This window comes from Notechis scutatus, chromosome 4 (assembly GCF_049901735.1).
Source record: "Notechis scutatus isolate UNSWTSFEM ecotype Mainland chromosome 4, rNotScu1.2, whole genome shotgun sequence".
Taxonomy (NCBI): Eukaryota; Metazoa; Chordata; class Lepidosauria; order Squamata; family Elapidae; genus Notechis; species Notechis scutatus.
Genome location: NC_142012.1, coordinates 5,690,232 through 5,713,701, shown reverse-complemented (window position 1 = coordinate 5,713,701; position 23,470 = coordinate 5,690,232). Strand labels below are relative to the sequence as shown.

Genomic DNA, 23,470 nt, shown 5'->3' with positions numbered 1-23,470 from the left:
CAACATTTTAATGGAAAGTGTTTTACCTGCATGCCATTAAAAGTCAACTTTTCCTAGCCATGGAATAGAAGAGAATAGAAATAGATGATGAATAGGATAGGATAGAATATAGAAAATAGAACAGAACAGAACAGAACAGAATAGAATAGAATTCTTTTATTGGCCAAATATGATTGGCCACACAAGGAATTTGTCTTGGTGCAAGTGCTCTCAGTGTACATAAAAGAAAAGATACATTTGTCAAGAGTCAAGAATCATCAGGTACAACACTTAATGATAGTCATAGGGTACAATAAGCAATCAAATCATACAATATAAATTGTAAGGATACAAGTGACAAAGTTACAGTCATACAGTCACAAGTGGGAGGGGATGGGTGATAAGGAGTGATGAGAAGATTAATAGTAGTGCAGACTTTGTAAATAGTTGGACAGTGTTGAGGGAATTATTTGTTTAGCAGAATGATGGCATTTGGGGAAAAACTGTCCTTGTGTCTAGTTGTTCTGATGTGCAGTGCTCTATAGTGTCATTTTGAGGGTAGGAGTTGAAACAGTTTATGTCCAGGATGTGAGGGGTCTATAAATATTTTCACAGCCCTCTTTTTGACTCGTGAAGTATTCAGGTCCTCGATGGAAGGCAGGTTGGTAGTAATTGTTTTTTCTGCAGTCCTAATTACCCTCTGAAGTCTGTGTCTGTCTTGTTGGGTTGCAGAACCAAATCAGACAGTTATAGAGGTGCAGATGACAGACTCAATAATTTCTCTGTATAGAATAGAAATAGATGATGATTAGGATAGGATAGGATAGGATAGGATAGAATTCTTTATTGGCCAAGTGTGATCAGACACACAAGGAATTTGTCTTAGTGTACATAAAAGATATAGGTGATAAATCATGATCATAGTCATCATGAATCATAAGATACAACACTTAGTGATGGTCATAGGATACTAAATAAGCAATCAACCAAAATCATGCTAGGAAACTAGGTAAAACAATATCAATCGTAAAGAGACAAGCAACAAAATTATAGCCATAAGTAGAAAAGGAGACAGGTAATAGGAAGGATAAGAAGAAGAATAGTACTACAGTCTTAATAAATAGTAATTAGAATGGGCTTTCTTTGGGAAAGGAACACAATTAGTTTATTGTTAATTGTAGGTGTTTTGTGGCATTCCCACCCTCTGACACCCACTCCTCCTCTCCTTTTTTGGCAGAAGTTCATCTCTTCGCAGTTCAATGATTCTGTCTGGATTGGACTAAGCAGTGAAAATGAGGAAGGCACCTGGCAATGGTCGGATGGATCCAGATTAAAACTACAGTGAGTTGTCGACCCACTGTCTCCCTCCTTCAGCTTCCTGATCACTAAATCTGTGTCAGGCATGAACAACCAGACCCACACGTGAAGAGTTCAATCTAGCTCCTTTATTGTTATAGGGACACAGTGGCTCAGTGGCTAAGAGGCTGAGCTTATCGATCGGAAAGGTCGGCAGTTTGAATCCCTAGCGCCGCATAATGGAGTGGTCCCAGCTTCTGCCCAACCTAGCAGTTCAAAAGCATGTAAAAAATGCAAGTAGAAAAATAGGGACCACCTTTGGTGGGAAGATAACAGCATTCCATGTGCCTTCGGCGTTGAGTCATGCCGGCCACATGACCACAGAGATGTCTTCTCAACAGTGCTGGCTCTTCGGCTTTGTAACGGAGAGAAGCACCACCCCCTAGAGCCGGGAATGACTAGCACATGTGTGTGAGGGGAACCTTTTCCTTGAGGTCTTATAGTAATCTTTCCTTCTCCTGCACCCACTAGGTTCTGGGATGCTGGTAGTCCTACTATCCTGAAGAAGAATGGAGAAGTGGAGCGAGATTGTGCTTTCATGGACCCGTCTGCTGGCATATTGAACTGGAGGGATGACAATTGCCACGCACTTAAACAGTGGGCTTGTAAGGAGATCATAATCATGGAAGATATAGAATATTTAAGCCAACCCTAATTCTTGAAGCCACCCTAGATGTGAACACAGTTTTGCTTTTCTCCATCTGAAACAGTAAACTAATGAAAACAGCATTCTTGTCCTCGTCTCTTGGAAGAAAGCAAAAGCCATAAGTCTGATGTCATATCTAGGCTCTGCAACCAAGGCCAGACCTAGTTCAACCACCTCCTGAGCGCTGTTCATGTTTTCAGGACACCCTGAACTGGGCCCATTCATAGCAAATACTGGCTTTGTGCCGGGTTCCTCCAGCTAGACTGACTAACTGAGGGGATCATAGGTGGACCTAACCAACATATTCATTTAATGCCGAACATCATCTTGATGTGGGCCCAAAGCTTTTTGGTCTAAGCCATTAGACCAAGGCTCTTCAAACTACCAGAATTCCTGAGCTAACATGACGGGAGGAGGAATTCTGGTAGTTGAAGTCCACAAGTCTTAAAGCTCTCAAGTTTGAAGACCCCTGCATTAGACAAAAGGATGGAGATGCAGCTTGTGTGCGTTGTTGTAGGCATCTCAGCTTCTGGGCATCTGTGTGCCTTGCTCTAGGCATCACTTCGACCTTCTCATCTCCAATCATCTGCAGAAGGAAGGTCTTCTCCTTCAAGAGACCATGTTTGTGACATCCCAGTACATCAGTGGCCCCCAACCTTTTTTGGGCCATGGCCCGGTACCGGCATCACAAAATGATCCGCGGCCCGGTACCGGCATCAGCACGAATGGCAAGGCGAGCCGAGTGACCAGCCAGCCGTCCCCCGCTTCTCCCCGCCACCTCCAACTCCTCCTTTGTACCTGTGTCGATGGGCTTCAGGACGGCCTCGGGACGGTCGCTCGGCTCGCCTTGCCTTGGGTGCTGAAAGAATCCTTGCGCCTTAGTTTTGTTCGAAGCTGCCCCCCCCTTCGATGAAACTAAGGCGCGAGGATTCCTTCAGGACCCAAACGCCGCTTTCCAACCGGAAAAGCTCACCGGAAGCATTTTCTCATCAAAACAAGATGGCGGCGCCCAGCAAATTGGCGGCCCGGTAAAAAATGTTCCACGGACCGGGACCGGTCTGGAGCCCGGTGGTTGGGGACCCCTGCAGTACATACTGGAGCATTTCCCATTCTGCGAAGCATGCCAGTGTCTACACTTATGATGGTGAACCTATGGCACGCATACTGGAAGTGGCACGCAGAGCCACTTCTGCCTGCACATGAGAGGTCTCCCGGAAGAGCCCCAATGCGCATACGCCTGCATCGCCCACCCGCTAGCTGATTGTCAGTATCTGGCATGCATGTGGGGGGGGGGGCGTGGGAGACATGTGCACATGCGCAAAGATGTGCAGTGCGCACGGAGGAATCGCACACACATGCACAGAAATGCGCATTGCTTTATGGGTGCTGGCACAAGAGCGCGCAAGCACAATTTTTGGCACAGGAGCCCCAAAAGGTTAGCCATCACTGGTTTACACAATCCTTTGGTGCTATTCCTTCAGCAAGAAAAGGGGAAGAGACCCAAAGATGCTTCATCTCATGGTTTTTAGAGTTGGCATTCAGACTCTGGACTGCTGCTCCTATTGGAACCTAGTGATAGGTGATGAAAAGACAGACAGGAGAGAATGGCAGAGAGAACGGGAGGTGGCCTTGGCAGAAGGTGAACCACTGTCTAGAGAGAAAGTGCAACCTGGCTGGCACAGGGGGGGTGGAGGACATGCCACCAGCTGGCTTCCCTTCCTTCTAGGTTCCAGGGCACCCAAGGTGATAAACCTGCCCATCAATGCCAATTAAGTTCATGTTTTAGAGAGAAAGTAGATTACACAGTAGACAGCCTCTTTCCTTTCACTGAGTCAGCCAACCCCTCAGGACAGCTGAGGACAATAAGTGGCTGAGACATCAGGTGTGGGAAACACCTGGAGGACCTCTGGAAGAGCCATACCAAGCAGGAAACGAAGTATTTCTGAAGGCCCACATGGGATTCTGTTTGGTGGTGGTGCAGGGAACAAAAAGTCTGCCGCTTGCGTGGCCTGGTTCTGAACAGGCGACGGGTTCAGGAATGGCCTGTGGCCTGGGGACCCCTGGCCTAAACCAATGCCACAACTGGCTCCATTCTTTTGTAGAACAAGAGAAGGTGAAAGGGTTTAGGAAAGGGTGAGGGCAGGGGTGGGATTCTACCAGTTCGCACCTATTCACTAGAACTGGTTGTTAGAATAAATTCCTGGCCTAATCCTGTAAGGAAGGCAGGAAGGAAACATTCTGGTGTTGCTTACAGAAACTGCCTTTCCATTAACCCTTATTACATTCTTGGCAGGACTAGACTTCCTGTCTCAGGAACTTCTCTGGAGTTTTTTCCCCCTCCTTTGCTGGTACTTTGCTTGTGTGGAGTGACCATTCAAAGTTACAATGGCACTGAAAAAAGTGACTTATGACCGTTTTTCACACTTACGACTGTTGCAGCATTCCCCACAGTCATGAGAGGCCAGGCGAGGAGATGCGTGCCTCAATGTGAGTGATATTGAGTTGGCCACACCCAGCCAGTCACATGACCACCAAGCCACATCCACCCAGTCACATGACCACCAAGCCACGCCCACCAACTAAGCCCCGCCCACAGAACTGGTTGTTAAAAATTTGAATCCCACCCCTGGGTGAGGGGCATTCCACCTTTATTCTTCCTGGCCAATTACATTAGCCTTGATGGTTAAGGCAAGTGGTCAATCATTTACCATTGATGAGTGGTACCTAAAGGAGGCAACGGATTTTACAACTATAGAGGAAATAGCATTTTCTGGTTGTTTTAATTCTTCCTGGGAGGTGTGGAATAGGGAAGGGACCTGTTAGCTGTATCCCCATTTGTGGAGCAGCCCAAAAGCTCAAATGACACTGCCTTTATCTCCTCCCTAGCTGAGGCTTAAATTCTGATATTTAACCTATCCTCCCTCCCTCCCTCCCCCTTTCTTTTTTCTTCCCTTCCCTTCCCTTCCCTTCCCTTCCCTTCCCTCCCTCCCTCCCTCCCTTCCTTTCCTTTCCTTTCCTTTCCTTCCTTCCTACCTACCCACCTACCTACCCACCTAAATTTTATTTGCCACCCATGTCATATCCAACTACTCTCAGCAGCTTACAGTATAAAACCACTTAAAATCATCCATTATAAAAACACAGCAAATAAAACGGTTGAACAAAATCAAGGAGACAAGATGGGAAAGAAAGGAGCTGGACACACAGGGGAGGACCGGGGTGGTGTGGGGGTGGGGCAGGAAAGGTGGCATTGAATTCTAATTAAACTACCTCCAGTAGAGAAACTCACCCCATTGGGCCCACGTCTTAAAGAGCATCAGCAGCGACCCAGCCAGTGTCTGTGCTTGTATAAACTACCAGTCCCAGCTGCAAATGGCTTATTTGGTGAATCGGATAAGGGAAGGACGCCCTTTGTGGGTTAGGCACTGTACAAGGGTGAAGGTTGTGGATTCATTTCTGTACATTTCATTACCAGACTACGTAACATCTTCAGCAGCGTTTAGGGCAGGGCTCTGCAACCTGCGGCTCTGGAGCTGCATGCGGCTCTTTCGGCCCTCTGCTGCAGCTCCCTGTCGGCTGATCCCATCACTGGCTGGTCCCTCTCCTCCCCTCCCACGCTCCATATTCCAGAGCAGGAGGTGACTGGGTGGGAGTGAGTGATGTTGAATTGGCCACGCCCACCGAGTCACACCGGCTGTTAAATTATTGGCTCCCGGGGTTTTCTTTTCAGTGGGAAATGGGTCCAAATGTCTCTTTTGAGTGTTTAAGGTTGCAGACCCCCTAGTTTAGGGGATGTGAGTGATGTTGTGGTTGTGCTTATAAGGGCTTCGTGTGGTCAGTCTTGTGATGGGAGGGCCATGTCAGGTGGGGGTCTTGAGATGGGTCTTGTGATGGAGAGCCATGCCAGGTAAGGGTTATTGGGAGGGGAAGAGCTGGTTGGGGAAGTGGGGAGTGTGTTGGTTGAGGGTCAGTGCCATTGCTGGTTGGCTGTGCAGTTGATTTGAATTCTGAGTTGGTTTGTAGTCTGGTGATAGGATGATGTTGTCTATTGATGGACTCTGTCCCTATTTTGCGAAGGCGTCTCCTGGGGAGGGGGCTCAGCCCCCTTTTCCCAACTGACATGTTTGAGAATGCTGTAAAATGCATCTATCCACACAGCACCAGATTTGGGGAAGTGACCCTGGCCTTCAGTAAGAAAAAGGCAGCCCTCCTTGCCAGAGCTAATTCAGATTCCCACTAGTTCTGACTGCTTCTAGGGGCAATGGAGACCAAAGAGAGGTTCTGTTGACCTTGTTGGGAAACATCCAGCCAGGCAAGGAGAGCGGAATCAAGTGGAGAACTAGCCTAGAGTCCTTGCGTAGTCACAAGAGACTTCAGTCTGACCATCCCAAGGTGCCATGGAAACTAGTCTGTTTGTTCCCAATGGAAGGCAGATTCTCTGGGGCGATTCCTGTACTGTAGGTGGGACACCATAAAGAGATCAGCTGGATCCTGTCACATGTGATCGGGTTACTTGCACCTGACAAGAGGCGCCTTCGCCTGTGCCAGAGGAGCCATGAGCAAAGCGGTGGGCTCCATTTCTCAGGGAATGGCCCCCGTGATGTCACAATGCCACTTTCCCTTCCAGCTGCAGGTGTGCTGGCGGCTGTGAATCTGGCGAGGGGCCCCCAGCAGCCGACTAGCAGGCGGTTTGAGCCTTGGAGGATGAGGAAAGGAAGAGAGGCCCTTAAAGTGGAACCAGAAGGCAAGGAGGAACACCAAGGAGGAAGCTTGTAGGAGTTGAAAACAGGCTCAGAGGGTGAGCTAGGGAACCCCTTGTATGGCATCCAGAGCCTCTTAAAGGGAGCTCCAAACAAAAGGTATGTTATGGACGGCCATCTGTCAGGGAAACAGAGGAGGGGACTCCTGGATTAAGCAGAGCATTGGACTAGATGATCTCCGTAGCCCTCTCCCCACCACCTTGCCATTCCCAGACTCCTCTCTGATGTTGATCCCAGGGTGTTGTGGGATCTCTCTTTTCAGAAGTTAAAAGACATTTCTTAAACATTCCCAAAGAGTTATAACAACCCTGAAGATCTCAAAGCAGTGGTGGGATTCAAATTTTTTACTACCGGTTCTGTGGGTGTGGCTTGGTGGGCGTGGCAGGGGAAGGATGCTGTAAAATCTCCAATCAGAGGGGGTATTTGCCAATTTTCCAAACTACTCAAAATTTTCGCTACCAGTTCTCCAGAACTGGTCAGAACCTGCTGAATACCACCTCTGTCTCAAAAGTTTGTGTTTGCATTATTTTGGACAGGGGTGGGCTGCTGGGGGCTCTCGTGGGCTCAGGAGAGCCCCTAGCTAAGACTCTGTGGGGCTCAGAGAGCCCCCAGTAATCTCAGAAAGACAAGCAGCAAGGGAAAGCTCTTAATAGGCTCAATTGAACTTCTGGGTGTTCAGCCAAGAGCATTTCACATCTCGTACAAGTGTTGCAAGCTAGATAAACAATCCACTCAGCACTTGAAAGGGAGAGCCATTGAGAAAAATCAGATAACATAGGCACCAGCCTCCGCAGGGATTAATTCCCAAATAATAAGAATCACGTAACTCACCAGAAACTCCACTAAGACTCCAAGATCCCTCTCACAATCACTGCTATTAAAAACTGGTTTCATCCAGTCTTTGACTTAAGTATTAAATGCACAAAATAATAAACAACTTTTTGGTATATTATCTTTTTTGAGGTAATTAGGGCAAAGAAGCAACGTCGAGTTGGCCGCACCCCCAGTCACATGACCACCCACCTACACCACCCAATCACATGACCACCTAGCCATGCCCACCCAGTCACATGACCACCCACCAGTCATTAGGGCAGAGAGCCCCTTGCTAAAAAATTTGAAGCCCACCCCTGGTTTTGGAGGTGTTGCTGCACCAACATCCCCCCAACGCCCCCCAGTCCTCCTGCCTGCAGAGGACCAAATGCAGGATGAGCCTGACTCTCAGTTACTCTTTCTTTTAATTAAACAAATGTACATGGCCGTCCAACACACACAGGGGTGAAATATTCCTCGGGCTGGCTGCGGCTTTCGCTCTGGGCGATGGGGGCAGGTGGGTCTCTTCACAGCTGTTCTCCCCTCTCTGCTTCCTGCTCTGAAGCCATGGGACCCAGGCCGGTCAAAAGCCAAGTTTCCATCATGGCTCCTGGAGGTGAGAAGAGAACCCAGATGAATCCCTTCAGCCAAGTTTCCTCCACCGTCCTGTGGATTCTTCTCGCCACCTTGGCCACCATCTGCCTTGTGGTCCTGATGACGGTGAGCTACCTATGTAAGTCCTGCTTGGCCCACGGACGTGTCCTTCTGCCTTTTGCTGGCCACAGGCTGGTTGAAAGTGGGAGGGGCTCCACCCACACCTGTTTCATGCATGGTTTATGGGACACATGGCCAGAAAATTGGGAGGGTGGATGGGGGGCTGCCCCCTCCTTTGTCCAACATGGTTTCTCTCAACGCCAAGCAACCCAAGGTCTCCAGAGATGTGACTTGTGTCTGACCATTGAGATGACACCATCCTTCCATGTTCGGTCACTGGATGAGACCCACCCATCCCCCAACACCAAGAGGAAAGGGGAGCAAATGGCCAGGGATCAACTCTTCACTCACCAAACTTGCAAAGGGGAGCATAATATACTTAGATTTCAGCAAGGCATTCATCAAAGTAAACCACAACTTACTTCTTGGTAAGCTAGAAAAAAGTGGGATAGATAGAATCACCACCACTAGATGGACTCTCAACTGGCTGACAAACCGTACTCAACAAGTAGTCCTTAGTGGGTCTAAGTCTAAATGGAGGGAAGTAAGCAGTGGGGTGCCACAAGGTTCCGTCTTAGGCCCAGTACTCTTCAATATCTTCATTAACAACTTAGATGAGGGAATAGAAGGGGAACTCATCAAATTTGCAGATGATACTAAGCTGGCAGGAATAGCTAACACCCAAGAAGATAGGCTCAAGATCCAGATGGATCTCATATTGGCCTCTATCCAGGATTCAGTGTAGAGAAAAGTAGTCCTACACTTAGGCAAGAAAAACCAAAAACATACATATAGACTGGGTGAAACGTGGCTTAATAGCAGGAACTGGGAGAGGGATCTTGGAGTCTTAGTGGACAACCAGCTAAATACGACTCAGCCATGTGCAGTGGCAGCCAAAAAAGCTAATGCAATCCTAAGCTGCATTAACAGAGGGATACAATCAAGATCAAGTGAGGTACTAATACCATTCTATAAAGCCTTAGTAAGACCACACCTAGAGTACTGCATCTAGTTTTGGTCACCACACTATAAAAAAGATGTTGAGACTCTAGAAAAAGTACAGAGAAGAGCAACCAGGATGATTAGGGGACTGGAGGCTAAAACATATGAAGAACGATTACAGGAACTGGGCATGGCTAGTCTAGGGAAGAGAAGGACCAGGGGAGACATGACAGCAGTCTTCCAATATTTGAGGAGCTGCCACAGAGAGGAGGAAGGGGTCAAGCTATTTTCTAAAGCACCTGAAGGCCAGACAAGGAATAATGGATGGAAACTGAACAAGGAGAGATTTAACCTGGAAACAAGGGGAAACTTTCTGACAGTGAGAACAATCAACCCATGGAACAGAAGTTGCCCTCGGAAGTTGTGGGAGCACCATCACTTGAGACTTTCAGGAAGAGACTGGATTCCCATCTGTCAGAAATGGTGTGGGGTCTCCTGCTTGGGCAGGAGGTTGGACTAGATGACCCACAAGGTCCCTTCCAACTCTGATTATCTGTTATCTGAACCAAGGCTCCAATCTTGTGGTCGGCTTGATTTCAGATCCCCTTGCAGTCATATCCGTCCAGATATCCCCATAGATTTTGCTGGCTTCCCACATCTCAAGGGACAAGGTTCACGAGAAGCCGTTGAAGGCAAGGAGCTGTTGTGCACTAGCCAAATCTTTCTCTGGTGCAGCAGAAAAGGTCAGAGCCAGAATGTTAACCAAAACACAGAAAATAACAGGTGTTTTTTGGTCATTGCACTGACCACGTTGTGTTGACTTACAGGATTATTCTCCAGGCTTGCTCTGAATGACGTTCCCTTTGTGTCCCATTCAACATTTCAACTTCCTTAGATATTTTAGGGGCCTCCAAGGCCCTTCCCAGCTATGGGACTTCCCAGAAGTGCATTTTTGCTCTTGCCCTTCTTTTCATGAAGATTTGTTTTTTTCCTGAGTGACCAGAGCTAGAATAACGCAGGCCTTGGAGGGTCGTGTGCTGCTCCCCTCTTTCTGTCCCAAACCCTTTGCTTTTCCCATCCAAAGCTCTCTCCAAAGTGCAGAACTTGTGTCAGAGCATTTGCAGCATGACTGCTATTGTGAGACAGGAGCAAAACACAGCACACAGAAACTTAGATATTTAACAGTGGTTTGTTATATACAGACATATACGTGGTAGGCAAAATACCTTACAAGCAATCAATCTTCTTCTTAACTCTACACGGAGACCTCTGCTATGAATACCGGACACCAGGAAAGAGAACACAAGATATAATGGCTGCATTATATATAAACTTCTGTGGACTCATTCTTTATCTTAAAAGAGAAATACCCATGCTATGCTGATTCATCCTCAATTGCATCAGCCTTACATTGCATCAGCCTTACAGCAGCTGGCAGTTATTAGATTATATACCTCAGCAACTTGGCTCTCTGCACAACTTTCCCTCTAAATGTTCTCACCCAGCTCCCCAAACACGACAAACCCTCTGACGTGAACTCAAAAGATTCATTTACTTGGAATACCGGCAGCCCCGGCAAAAACTTTCTCTCTCAACGCAGGCTAACAAGGCTATCCGGCAGGGAGATGAATATGGCAGATGTCTGCCACACCTATTCATATCTGCCCCCTGCCTTTTATTCCCAGAGCTAGGGTAGGGCTTTGCTAGCAGCATTGGCTCTTCCATCCCAAGGATCAGCCCATAGATTTCCACTGCTCTCCTCTCCTCTGCCTTCTGTGCATCCGTGCATCAGGCACTGGACCCAGCTGTTCCTTCACTTCCTCATCAGCCACCTCTAGACCTGGAGGCTGTTGACTCTCCATCTGAGGGCTGATGGATGGGCCAGGCTCTGCCTCTGCCCCTCTCTCTCTCTCTCTCTCTACCAGCCCCTTTGGAGCTCCCAGGTTGCTCTGATGCTGACCCAGACTCCCATGCCTCCTCCTCCTCTGATTCAGCTACTGGAGGGGGCAGCGGCTGACAGGCCACAACGTTAAAACTCCCCCAGCTGTCCCCAGGGAGAGCACGGGCGTGTGTGTTTCAGGGGTCCCATGGATGGGGCTGTTACGTCGATGTTTATTTAGGGTTACTAGCTGAGAGGTTGAATCGGGGCAACTGGAAACCCCACCATCTATGCTTTCTCAACCTCCTCAGATGCAGCCTTGGTCAACAAACCCCCCCATCCACTCGAGGAATCAATGAAGAAGCTGGGGGTCACCATAGCAGTTGGCCTGAGAAGTCCGACGATCAAACATGAAGACGGTAAGTGGCTTATTTCTGACTGTTGAGAAGCAGCCCTTCCCCTCCCATTTCAAAGCATCAGAGGAGGCTGTGGCAGACCCAGGAGACTTCTACCTCTCTCTCTTTTTATCTATCATCTATCTATCTATTTATCTATCTATCTATCTATCTATCTATCTATCTATCTATCTATCTATCTATCTATCTATCATCTATCTATTATCTATCTATCTATCTATCTATCTATCTATCTATCTATCATCTATCTATTATCTATCTATCTATCATCTATCTATCTATCTATCTCTATCTATCTATCTTCTATCTATCTATCTATCATCTATCTATCTATCTATCTATCTATCTATCTATCTATCTATCTATCTATCATCTATCTATCTATCTATCTATCTATCAATCTATCTATCTATCTATCTATCATCTATCTATCATCTATCTATCTATCTATCTATCTATCTATCATCTATCTATCTATCTATCTATCTATCATCTATCTATCTATCTATCTATCTATCTATCTATCTATCTATCTATCTATCATCTATCTATCTATCTATCTATCTATCTATCTATCTATATCTATCTATCTATCTATCTATCTATCTATCTATCATCTATCTATCTATCTATCTATCTATCATCTATCTATCTATCTATCTATCTATCTATCATCTATCTATCTATCTATCTATCTATCTATCTATCTATCTATCTATCTATCTATCTATCTATCTATCTATCTATCTATCTATCTATCTATCTATCTATCTATCTATCTATCTATCTATCTATCTATCTATCTATCTATCTATCTATCTATCTATCCATCCATCCATCCATCCATCCATCCATCCATCCATCCATCCATCCATCCATCCATCCATCCATCCATCCATCCATCTATCTATCTATCTATCTATCTATCTATCTATCTATCTATCTATCTATCTATCTATCTATCTATCTATCTACCTACCTACCTACCTCTATAACCTCTATCTCTTATCTAATCTACCTGTTCTCCCTCTTTCTGAGCTAAAAACTCCTCTTTCTTTGGTGTTCTCAACACTAGTAGCCTCAAAGCGCCACAGGTTCCTGAGGATATGCTGTGATAAGCTGAAATGACGTTTCCTTCTATTTCACCCACCCCAAATATCTGTGGGGCCATCTTGATCCCTTCCCTTGACACAAAACCAATTCTTGCCATGGATAAAAATGTGGTGTTATGCCTTGAAACACATTTTTTTTTGAGAAGGGGTCCCTAGAAGGGGATCCATGGCACAACCAGTTGAAGACCACCCCCACCCCTGGTTTAGGGTGATTCTCAGCAGGCAGCTCCCACCAAGGAATTCAAGGGTTGGTCATTGAAGGAAGCATCGTTGCTCTTCAACCAGTCACGCCCAGTGGTAACACCTAACCGAACACGGCCATCGTTAAGCAAGTTCAGGCATAGAATGGGAGAGAGGCAGGAATTCTCTGAATTCCCAGTTTGAATGGGGAGTGGGATACCATCTCCACTTCTGTGCAGTGAGTGGTGGGATTCAAACTTTTTTTTACTACTGGTTGGGTGGGCGTGGCTTGGTTAGCATGGCAGTGGAAGGATACTGCAAAATCTCCATTCCCTCCCCAACCCACTAACCTGCTTTCCAACTCTGTTCTCCTATGCAGGGCAACCAACGGAGACCCAGCCGATCAGCTGGGACTCAATGGGAGGCAGAGAATAGAGTGGGCGGGGCCAGTCACAGGTGGGATTTGTCGGTTCTCCGAACAACTCAAAATTTCCACTACCGGTTCTCCAGAACTGGCCAGAACCGGCTGGATACCCACCTCTGGTGCAGTGCCAAGTGTCCACTGACTCCAAAGGATGGAGTGGAAGGCCTGGAATGTGTAGATCAGGCCGTAGATCTGAAGGGCCAGATTTCTCCGCTCTGCAACACACGGATTTCAGCTGACTTGCCCTGCTTGCCTGAAATCTGATAGCCCCGGGCAGTTTAGGTTGTCTCTGTAAATTGTCAGGGTGTCTACACTGTGTGCCATTGTCATCCAAGAGAGAAGGTTTCACTTCTGCTCTGTTGCTATTTAGCATTTTGCCAAAAACAACCTATTCTCTCTTTCTGTTTCTTTTCTTTTGTCTTTTTAAAAGACCTCTTAGCTTTATAGGGGTGGTTTGTGACAATTGGGCAGGAGGTTATAGAACAGAATAGAATTCTTTATTGGCCAAGTATGATTGGACACACAAGAAATTTGTCTTTGGTGCATAAGCTCTCAGTGTACATAAAGAAAAAAATAAAATAAAATAAAATACATTCATCTCAATATTATTTATGTAAAAAGCATTCACAGGTTTGGAAATGGCATTTTTTTGGGGGGGGGGCAGAAAGATGGAATAAAAACACCAAGGGAAGAATGTGTGGACAATGAATAAACTTCTCTAATGGCCGTTTAGCCCTGAAGGTCGCAGAGGAAGCGGTGAGGCTACCAGACCACATAAAAGACTCTGGAAAGACTTTCAATGACCAGAAAAAAAAGTACAGTAAGTTGCAATATTTCCAAATATGGATGACCAGCAATGACTAACTGGATTTGAACTTAGCAATGACTAACTGGATTTGTATTGAACTTAAGGAATGTCTTGAATAGACTTAAATATGGTGTATGCTTGGGATTAAGCAGGGAACACATGAGCCAAGGAACTCGGTGATGACCCAGGGTGGGATACAAAATAAATGTAGTCACAAAAAACAGGTAAAGCCCCTTTTATTCCTTCACTTTGCTTCCAAGCTCCAAATATCCTTGACTGGAGACAAAAAAACTCCCACACAAACAGTTACAAGAAGGAGGAAATGCTGTTTAAACTAAAAATGCCTATAAATTCTAAAGAGTAAAAAACAACACAAACCAGGCAAAATAAGGGCTTGAAGATGTCCATAGATATCAGAACATATGCTGGGAAGGACACCAAACTCAGAGAGGAACAATAAACTAGATATATTTCCGTGCTTTGTTTCCAGCACTGGCCTGTAGGCATGTCTGTCCTCTTATCCAGTTGTCACAGCTGCAGCCCATGAAGAGGATCAAGGCCCTCTCCTCCCCAGTAGACCACGTATCTCCTTTATCCTCTCCTCCCTGCATGCCCTAGGATGGAGAGGAGATGGGCCTGGTTCTTCCTCTGACTGCCCAGTTGGCCTCTGCCCTTCCCCAGCCTCCTCCCCAACCTCCAGAGCCACACTTCCATTCCCTGTCGGCTGTTCCTCCTCTCCTTCAGAGTCAGTCTCCACCAGGGGCATGACAAGGTCTCTGTTTTTATAATCATGTAATTGCAGAAAAAAATACATTTTCCTCCTATAATCGGCTTGCTGTCGGTTTGCTGTCAGGATTCCAGAAGTTGTCATAATTAAATCATGAGCCTCGAGCCAAACTTCAAAAACTTCAAAGGATTTATTAGGAGCGAACATGTCGGCATGACCTGTATGAAGCCGATTCTGAGACACGAAATACATGCTTTTCCCCCACCCCTCTGGGTGTATCATAATTCATATTCTCCAATGAAACACATTCATAGCTGAGAGTCATCAATCACATTCTCCAATTAGGAATTTCTGTGGCAGAAATTCCGGTAGCTTAGTTACAATCTTTGCAAGATAAGAATGGAATGCACTTTTGGTTTTAAACTGCCGCACTGCTCCTTCAAATTTCTCCCCTCACCAGTTCATGGCAACTCTAAAACCGGCATAGAAATGCTTTATGAGTTGACATTATCTCCCCCGATATATAAAGGGGGAGCTGGCGGCAAAGACTTCTCCCTAACTTTTATTGTGGTCAAAAGAACAAAAATGGTTTCTAAGAGAGCCTCTATGCGACAGTTCATTTTTTCTTTCTTTCCTTGGGACAAGTGCAGCTAGTCCTTGACTTATGACAGTTTGTTTAGTGACCATTTAAACCTATAACAGCCTTGTCATGCCCCTTTTAGAATCTGACTCCGAGGGAGAGGAGGAACAGCTGACAGGGAGTGGGAGTGTGGCTCCGGAGGGTGTGGAGGAAACTGGGGAAGGGCAAGGCCAGCTGGGCATTCAGAGAAAGACCCAGGCCCATCCCCTCTTCATCCTAGGGCATACAGGGAGGAGTAGATAAGGGAGAAATGTGAATGGCGTAGTCTACGGGGGAGGAAAGGGTCCTGATTCCCTTCATGGGCTGCAGCTGTGAGGACTGTTTAAAAGGACAAACTGCGCATGGCCAGTGCTGGAAACAAAGCGTGAAATAATTCTAATCTTTCAGTTCTTATCTGAGTTCTGGTGTCCTTCCCAGCGTGTGTATTTCGATATCTGTGGACGTTTGTGTTGACGTTTGGTTTGTGTTGTTTTTTCTATTTATAAGTTATATGTATTTTGAGTTTGAATTGAATTTCTTCCTTTTCTCAACTGTTTGTGGGGGAATTTTTTCTCCAGTCAATGATAATTGGACCTTTGAAGCCAAGCTGAAGGAATTAAAGGGGCTTCACCTGTTTTTGTGACTTTGTTGCTTTTGTATCCTACCCTGGGTCCTCCCAAGCCTTTAAAAGAGCGACTTATGACTCTTTTTCACACTCGCAAACATTGCAGCATCCTCTTGGTCACATGATCGATATTTGAGCACTTGGGAACTGACTCGTATTTACGACGGTTGCAGCATAGTGCCCTGGGGATCACGTGATCCCCTTTTGTGACCTTCTGACAAGCAGGGGAAGCTGAATTCACTCAACAATCCTGTGGCTAACTTAGCAACTGCAGAGATTCACTTAACCATTGTAGCGAGGAAGGTCATAAAATGGGGCAAAACTCCCTTAACAGATATCTCACAGAGTGACAGAAATGTTGGGCTCAATTGAGGTCATAAGTTGAGGGTAACACCGGTCACTTTCTTTTTCTTTTTCTTTTTTTCTTTTAATATATATAAGATATTTCAGTTTTCCACATTTTAAAAACATCTCTTTTTAGTGAACAGCATGATTCCAGGTTTCCGCACTTCTATACAAAAATGACCATAATTACATACTCACCTTTCACATTGAATTTCGTATCTTACCATCACTTGACATATTTTCTATTATTTTTCTCAAATACTTTCCTCCAGCTTATTCTATACATTTTTCAATACATTCCTTAACCTATTTCCTTAAACTTTGAATAACTCTCATATCTTCACATCCATTGTACTTTTATACTTTTATCTGTCAGGTTTGCAATTTCGTCGCATATTCTTATTTCATCATTTCACAAATTCTATTTCAATTCAAACATTTCAAAAAAAGTTTCCCCCATAATTACTAATTTGAGTGTGCCATCCCTATAGCTTATATATTATTTAATTAACTCCCCTTTTAATCCCAATAATCATTTAACTTTTAATTATCGCCTAAAAATTAATAATAATAATCTCCTAGCAACTACATAACATATATACCTTTTAGGTCAGATTCCGCATAGTGCTTTCCTCTTCAATTACATAGGAATATTTATAATTACAAAAAGAAAAATTAATCAATTCATCACAAGAACTGATATTAATCTCATTACAAGAATCCTCGTAATTCATTTCAACCATATTCTATAAGTTTCTTAAACATAGTTAATATACTTCTTATTGTTTCCTCCCCTCCCCATTTATTCCATTGTATCTCTGTATATAATTTAACAAAAAATGACAAAAAATAATAATCAGTTCCACACCGGTCATTTTCTGTTGTAGTTTGTACACTCTCTGTAACCTGCTTTCTCCCAAAAAGACAAAAGTGAAACCATAGATATCAATAGCAATAGCACTTATGTAACACTTCACAGTGCTTTCCAGCCCTCTCTAAGAGGTTTACAAAGTCAGTATCTTGTGTCCGTCCCCCCACACAATCTGGGTCCTCATTTGACCGACCTGGGAAGGATAGAAAACTGAGTCAAATTTGAGCCGGTGAGAATCAAACTGCTGGCAGTGGAATGCAGAGTGAGTCTGCAACGCTGCATTCTCACCACTGCGCAGGGGTGGGATTGTAAAACCCCAGCAACCGGTTCGCTACCCAGTGGCTGGGTGGGCATGGACATGCTGGGTGTGGCCTACCGAAACCTCCGGGAGGGCCATTTTTTTTTGCTTTCCCAAGGGTCCAGTGGCTTCCCTCGGGACTCTGGGAGGGCGAAAACAGCTTCCCCTGGGCTCTGGATGCCCTCCGGAAGCCGGAAACAGGTCCGTTTTGTGACTCCCGGTACTTCCAATAGGGCCGTTTTTCACCTTCCCAAAGGTCCAGTGGCTTCCCTTGAGCCTCTGGGAGAGTGGAAACGGCCTCTCCCAGACTCTGGAGGCCTTCTGGAAGCCAGAAACAGGCCCATTTTGCAACTTCTGGTATTTCTGGTAGGCTGTTTTTCACCTTCCCAAGGGTCCAGTGGCTTCCCTCGGGACTCTGGGAGGATGAAAACAGCCTCCCCTGGGCTCTGGAGGCCCCCCGGAAGCTGGAAACAGGCCCGTTTTGTGACTCCCAGTATTTCCAATAGGGCCGTTTTCGCCTTCCCAAGGGTCCAGTGGCTTCCCTTGAGCCTCTGGGAGAGTGAAAACGGCCTCTCCCAGACTCTGGAGGCCTTCTGGAAGCCAGAAACAGGCCCATTTTGCAACTTCTGGTATTTCTGGTAGGCTGTTTTTCACCTTCCCAAAGGTCCAGTGGCTTCCCTTGGACCTCTGGGAGGGCGAAAACAGCCTCCCCTGGGCTCTGGAGGCCCTCCGGAAGCTGGAAACAGGACCGTTTTGCAACTTCTGGTACTTCCGGAAGGCCCACTTTCCCCACCTCCCACAGCCTCCACGTGGACCCTGCACTTAATCTGCATCGAAAATGGGCTGGGAGGGGTGGGACAGGGTGGGCAGGGCCAGCCGGTCAGTTCAAATACCAGTTCGGTGAACCAGATGCAAATTTAACCTTTGGTTCACCCAAATGGGTAGAATCGCGCCTCTGCCACTGCACCACCATGGCACTAGATTGTGAGTGGCTCTCATGGCACATCTTGCCCAGAGAAGTGGTCCTCAGCCAGGCATCTGGCCCAACTCCTAAACCGTGACTCTACATGGGTGACGGTTTGCCATCCGTTCCTTGCTCTGGTGCCTTAGAGCCTCCATTGCACGCTCCAGATCATCCCCTTTGTCCTCCGCAGGAGCCTTTCAGCTAATGGGTGAAACCATCTGATTTACCAGGGGAGGGGGAGATTTCGTTCCTTCCCCCTCCTCCCGGTTACTCCGTGCCTTGTATTTTTCTCTCTTCTCCCCCCTCCCCGTTTTATGCAGACTCCCTCTTCAGGAAAAGTCAAAAATCTGGGACGGAGTGGCAGCCTTTTGGGAATGGCCTCTACTACATATCCCAGGGGAAAAAGACCTGGTACGAGGCGGAGAACTTCTGCATGTCCAGAGAGGCCCATCTGACCTCCGTCCTAAGCTCCGAAGAGCAGGTGACGCCCCCTCCCCCAATTGTTCAGGCCTTAAAGGACCCCCAGAGTCCCCCTCTTAAAACGGGAGGACCTGGACACTTCATCGTTCCCACGGCTGAGGGCTTCCTTGGACCAGTTGTGTTTTATACATAGATCAAGACTGCTTCTCCTGGGGATCCGAAGGGGGTCCCTGGAACTGCAAACAGGGGGTGCCCGGGCAAGGAACCGCTCCTGACTTCCCTGACACCACCACTTCATTTTCCCTTCCAGAACTATGTGACTTCGCAGCTCACCGAGCCTGCATGGATCGGCCTGATCGACGGAGGACAAGAAAAGTGGGAATGGACCGATGGCTCCAGATTAATAGCACAGTGAGCCTGCCAAAGCCAGGGCCCAGAGGGGATGTTGTCACTGGTCATCAGGAGCTGGGATACTACCATCAGGGGTGGGATGCTACCGGTTCAGCCTGGTTCTATAGAACCGGTAGCTCCAAAGAGCAGCTGACATCAAACCAGTTTGCTCCAACAATCTTCTGTTCATCTGTTTGGGCCCCCCGCCCACCCGGGCTCTTGGCTGTCCTTTATTTCCTGCCTTTTTTTTTAAACCTCAGCTGCTTTGCGCAGCACAGCTGAGGTTGAAAAAGCAGGAGAGAAGAGGATTTTCAAATGCTGCCCACCTGCGCAGAGCGCTTGTCAGCTGTCCAGGTGGCACAGTTGATGATTTGTTGCAAATGCTGCACACGCGCGCGCAGCAAAATGCACTCTCACCGAACCAGTTGTCACACCGGTTGAATCCCATCCCTGGGCAGGACTCTCTCATGCTTCGGTCTTCCTTTCAGAAACCCCAGCAACACAACACAGGTCTTCGCTGCCCCATTGATGGGGCAAGCTACTTTTGAACCCCAAAGGTGCTTTTTCAAGAGGCAACTGGAGTTTCTTGTTTTCCTTTGAAGACTTTTCGTTTCTCATCCAAGAAGCTTCTTGAAAAAAGCACCTTTGGGATAACCCTGACCTGGGTGCAGGGGTGGGTTTCTACCGGTTCTGTCCACCTCTGTATAACCGGTAGCTCTGAAGAGCAGCAGACATAGAACCGGTTCCATGTCAGCTGATGTTTTTGCCCACCCGCCCACCTGGGCTCTTACCTGATCTTTATTTCCTGATTTTTTTTCAACTTCAGCTGCCGTGCAAGGCACAGCTGCAGTTTAAAAAGCAGGAAAAAAGGGCTTTTTGAAAGGCTGCTTCTCAGCACGCAGCATGCTGATGACGATTTACAGGCGCACACCGGCAGCGTGCAGGGAAGCACATCGTAAATCACTGAACCTCATAAATGACCGAACTGGTAGTTAACCCTGTTGGATCCCACCCCCGCCTGTGTGGCTGACAATCTCTATAGAAACTCTCTTTCTGAGCCTCACGTAGGCTTAGCGCACGTACAGGTTTCCCCATCCATGACAACATCCATGCTTGCTGCCCTTGCTCTGCACTGCTCAGGTGGAGTTTTTTTTTTTTTTGAAAATTTTATTTGGGTTTTCACAAAAAAAAAACAAAAAAAAACATAATACAAACAAGGATGGTTCTCATAAATGAAAGTAAATATATGTGTCCCAGAATAACGTTGCAGCATCTAATCTGAACTAATCTCATTCCCAAAAAGGTTATGCAGGGACATTCTGCCCAAGGGCAGTTGCTGGAGACATCTGCGAAAGTGTGTGTGTGTGTGTGTGTGTGTGTGTGAAAAAAGTCAAGATGGCATCCACGTGCCCTTTTTTGGCATGCATCCATAGCAGTGGTGGGTTTCAAAAAACGGTCTTACTGGTTCGTCGTGAGCGCGCGCAGTGTTTGCAACTCACCTTCTGCTGCAAGCCCTGTGTGTCAAACCGCTGACTCGCGGCAATCGGCTGTGCCGCACGAAGCAGCTGAGGTTGAAAAGCAGGAAATAAAGGTCAGAATAGAGCCGGGGGCGGGTGGAAGGACCCAGCAGCTGATCGTCGGAGTGAAGTGGTTCGCTCACAGATGATTGTCAGAACTACCGGTTCGGGCAAACCAGGCCGAACCGGTAGAGTACTACTACTGGTCCATGTGGACACCCTGAAACTCAACTCCCTGAGTTAGGAAAGGGGGAAGAAAGAGAGAGAACCATATTATGAAAGACGGGGGTTTCAGCAATGTGAGAACGGGGAGATGTTTCCGAGTGATGGGCACCGCCTGCCCCTTGTGTACAGTCACACCACCAGGGTGGCTGTCGCTCCATGTCTTCTTTATTCTTCCTGGCATGTAAAATGGACCTCTTCACTCCTCTCTCTCCAAGGTTCTGGTCTCAGGGTCAGCCCGGCCACTCGAAGCGCCTTGGAGGCGGAGACCAAGACTGCGCAATTATCGTCCCATCGTCTAAAGGACAGAACTGGAATGACGTTGACTGCAGTCAGCTGAATAGATGGGTCTGCAAAGGAACTCTGGGTGCTGAAGAGCACAAAATCCATCAAACACATTGACCAGAAAATCAAGGAGGTGGACTCAGAAAATCTTGACTAGGGGTGGGGTTTGGGCAAGCTCCATCAGCTATACCCGATCTCGAAATTGGCCACAAACGTACTCCTTCATCCAAGCATAATTCTTCCAGCCGATCGATGGGAGAGAGGCTGATCTTACAGGACCGTTTTAGGGTCAAGAGGTGGCCTTTTACCAGAGCCAGCAGGGCAGCATTCACAGAGATGTCGTAATTTTGCCCTTTGAGGCTGATTCAAACCCTGAAAAAGCCACAGAGTGAGTGGTCGAGGACTCCCTGGGTCAGCAATCAGCTGTTAATCTCTGCCGAAATGATTTCCCAAAACAATGCTGAGTAATCTGGCTCCTCTGTCGCTCCATTGGTCACCCGGGTGGATTCCGCTGATCTGGCCGGCTGGCTGGGTGCCCCCTTCTGCCCTCATCGCTCTGCATGTATCTCCCCCCAAAAGCTCTGAACTTGGAGGAAAAGGATGACGACCATTGAAAAGGTGCAGTGATCTTTGGTCAGGGGGAAAGGACAGCTGTGCGACACCCCCACCCCCCTTGCTAGAACCTTCAAGGAAGCAGAAAGAAGCCCAGCGCATCCTGGCAATTAGAGGTCCACAAGCAGGACCCTTGAAAGGCTCAGAAGGTCGAGGGGTTAATATAGACTTCTGGCTAGGAAAGATTTTGCGTTGTTGCACCGATTTAACAGCAATCACAATAAGAATCACAATAGGAGAAGACACGGCCAGGAAATCCCCGGCTGCAAGGGCTGGAGCAAGAGGTTGGAAAAGCAGGCCGGAGGAAGGAAGGGTCCAATCACACTCATCTTTTTCCCAAGAAAACTTCCTGGACATCTCCGTAAGTCCCTCAGGTGTCAAGCCCGGCTCTGAGAAAATGAACTCAGCTTTCCCAGATCTCAGCCCACCCAGAGACCCCGTAATGCAGAACAAAGACTGTGCAGCTCTAGAGAAAACTGCAAGAGGAATGCTTTCCTTCCTTCCTCCCTTCCTTCCTCCCTTCCGCTCCCCTTCCTTCCTTCCTCTTCCTCTTCCTTCCTCCCTCCCTCCCCTTCCCCCCTCCCTCTTCCTTCCTCTTCCTTCCTTCCTTCCTTCCTTCCTTCCTTCCTTCCTTCCTTCCTTCCTTCCTTCCTTCCTTCCTTCCTTCCTTCCTCCTATCCTCCTTCCAGCTCCTCCCTCCCTCCCTCCCTCCTTTCCTCCTCCTTCCTTCCTCCCTTCCTCCCTCCTCCCTTCCTTCCTTCCTTCCTTCCTTCCTTCCTTCCTTCCTTCCTTCCTTCCTTCCTTCCTTCCTTCCTTCTGGGTGGCAAATAAAGTTCACAACTAAAAATCACTGTATATAAATATATTAAAAAAACCATTAAAATGCATCACAAACAATCTAAAAAACAATGTCTGAGAATTTCAAGACCACAAAAAAATGACATCAAGCCTGCTGGCCTTTCACAATTTCCTGACCCCAATCCTTAGGGCAACTGCCAATCTCAGCATTTCCCCCAAAGGTCAGCAGGGTGGCCAGGCAGTCCAGAGGGCAAGTGCCCTGGATGGAAAGGGACATTGCCTGGGTCCCCCAGAGACCTTCCTTTAAAGGCCACTCCTGCTGGATTGAATCAGGTGGGCAGAGACTACCAAAAAGAGAGAAGCTTTAGGTATTTGGGCCCCATGCCATACAGCAGGGGGTCTCCAACCTTGGCAACTTTAAGACTTGTGGACTTCAACGCCCAGAATTCCTCAGCCCAGCAAAACAACAAAGTCCACTGGTCTTAAAGCTTTGCTGGCTGAGGAATTCTGGGCGTTGAAGTCCACAAGTCTTTTGGAGACCCCATGCCATAGAGAGCTCTGTAGGTGGCAACCAGGACTTTGAATTGCCATTGTCTGTGAGTAGAGCAGCCATCTAATCCTTTTAATAAATAAAGAAATAAAATAACATTCTCCCAAGATTTTTGAGGTCTCAACCAATGGCGGGACTCAATTTTTTTGACTACCTGTTCTGTGGGCGTGGCTTGGTGGGCATGGCTTGGTGGGCATG

General features: G+C 47.0%; 2 protein-coding genes across 2 annotated transcripts in view; both read left to right on the top strand.

Annotated features, from left to right (window-relative positions):
- LOC113428249 (uncharacterized) overlaps nucleotides 1–1,994 on the top strand; it is a 22,591-nt gene extending 20,597 nt beyond the window's left edge. Inside the window, exons 5-6 of the mRNA XM_087965734.1 lie at nucleotides 1,217–1,320; nucleotides 1,807–1,994. Of these exons, the coding sequence (XP_087821860.1) occupies nucleotides 1,217–1,320; nucleotides 1,807–1,990 (288 nt within the window). The 3' untranslated portion in view covers nucleotides 1,991–1,994. The remainder of the gene's footprint in view (nucleotides 1–1,216; nucleotides 1,321–1,806) is intronic.
- Nucleotides 1,995–8,121: 6,127 nt separating this feature from the next.
- Nucleotides 8,122–22,270, top strand: LOC113428248 (C-type lectin domain family 4 member F-like). The gene is made up of 5 exons (XM_087962570.1): nucleotides 8,122–8,287; nucleotides 11,401–11,508; nucleotides 18,799–18,959; nucleotides 19,209–19,309; nucleotides 21,246–22,270. Exons 1-5 carry the CDS (start codon nucleotides 8,122–8,124, stop codon nucleotides 21,427–21,429), a joined length of 720 nt encoding a protein of 239 aa, XP_087818696.1. The 3' UTR covers nucleotides 21,430–22,270.
- The last annotated feature ends 1,200 nt before the right edge of the window (nucleotides 22,271–23,470 follow it).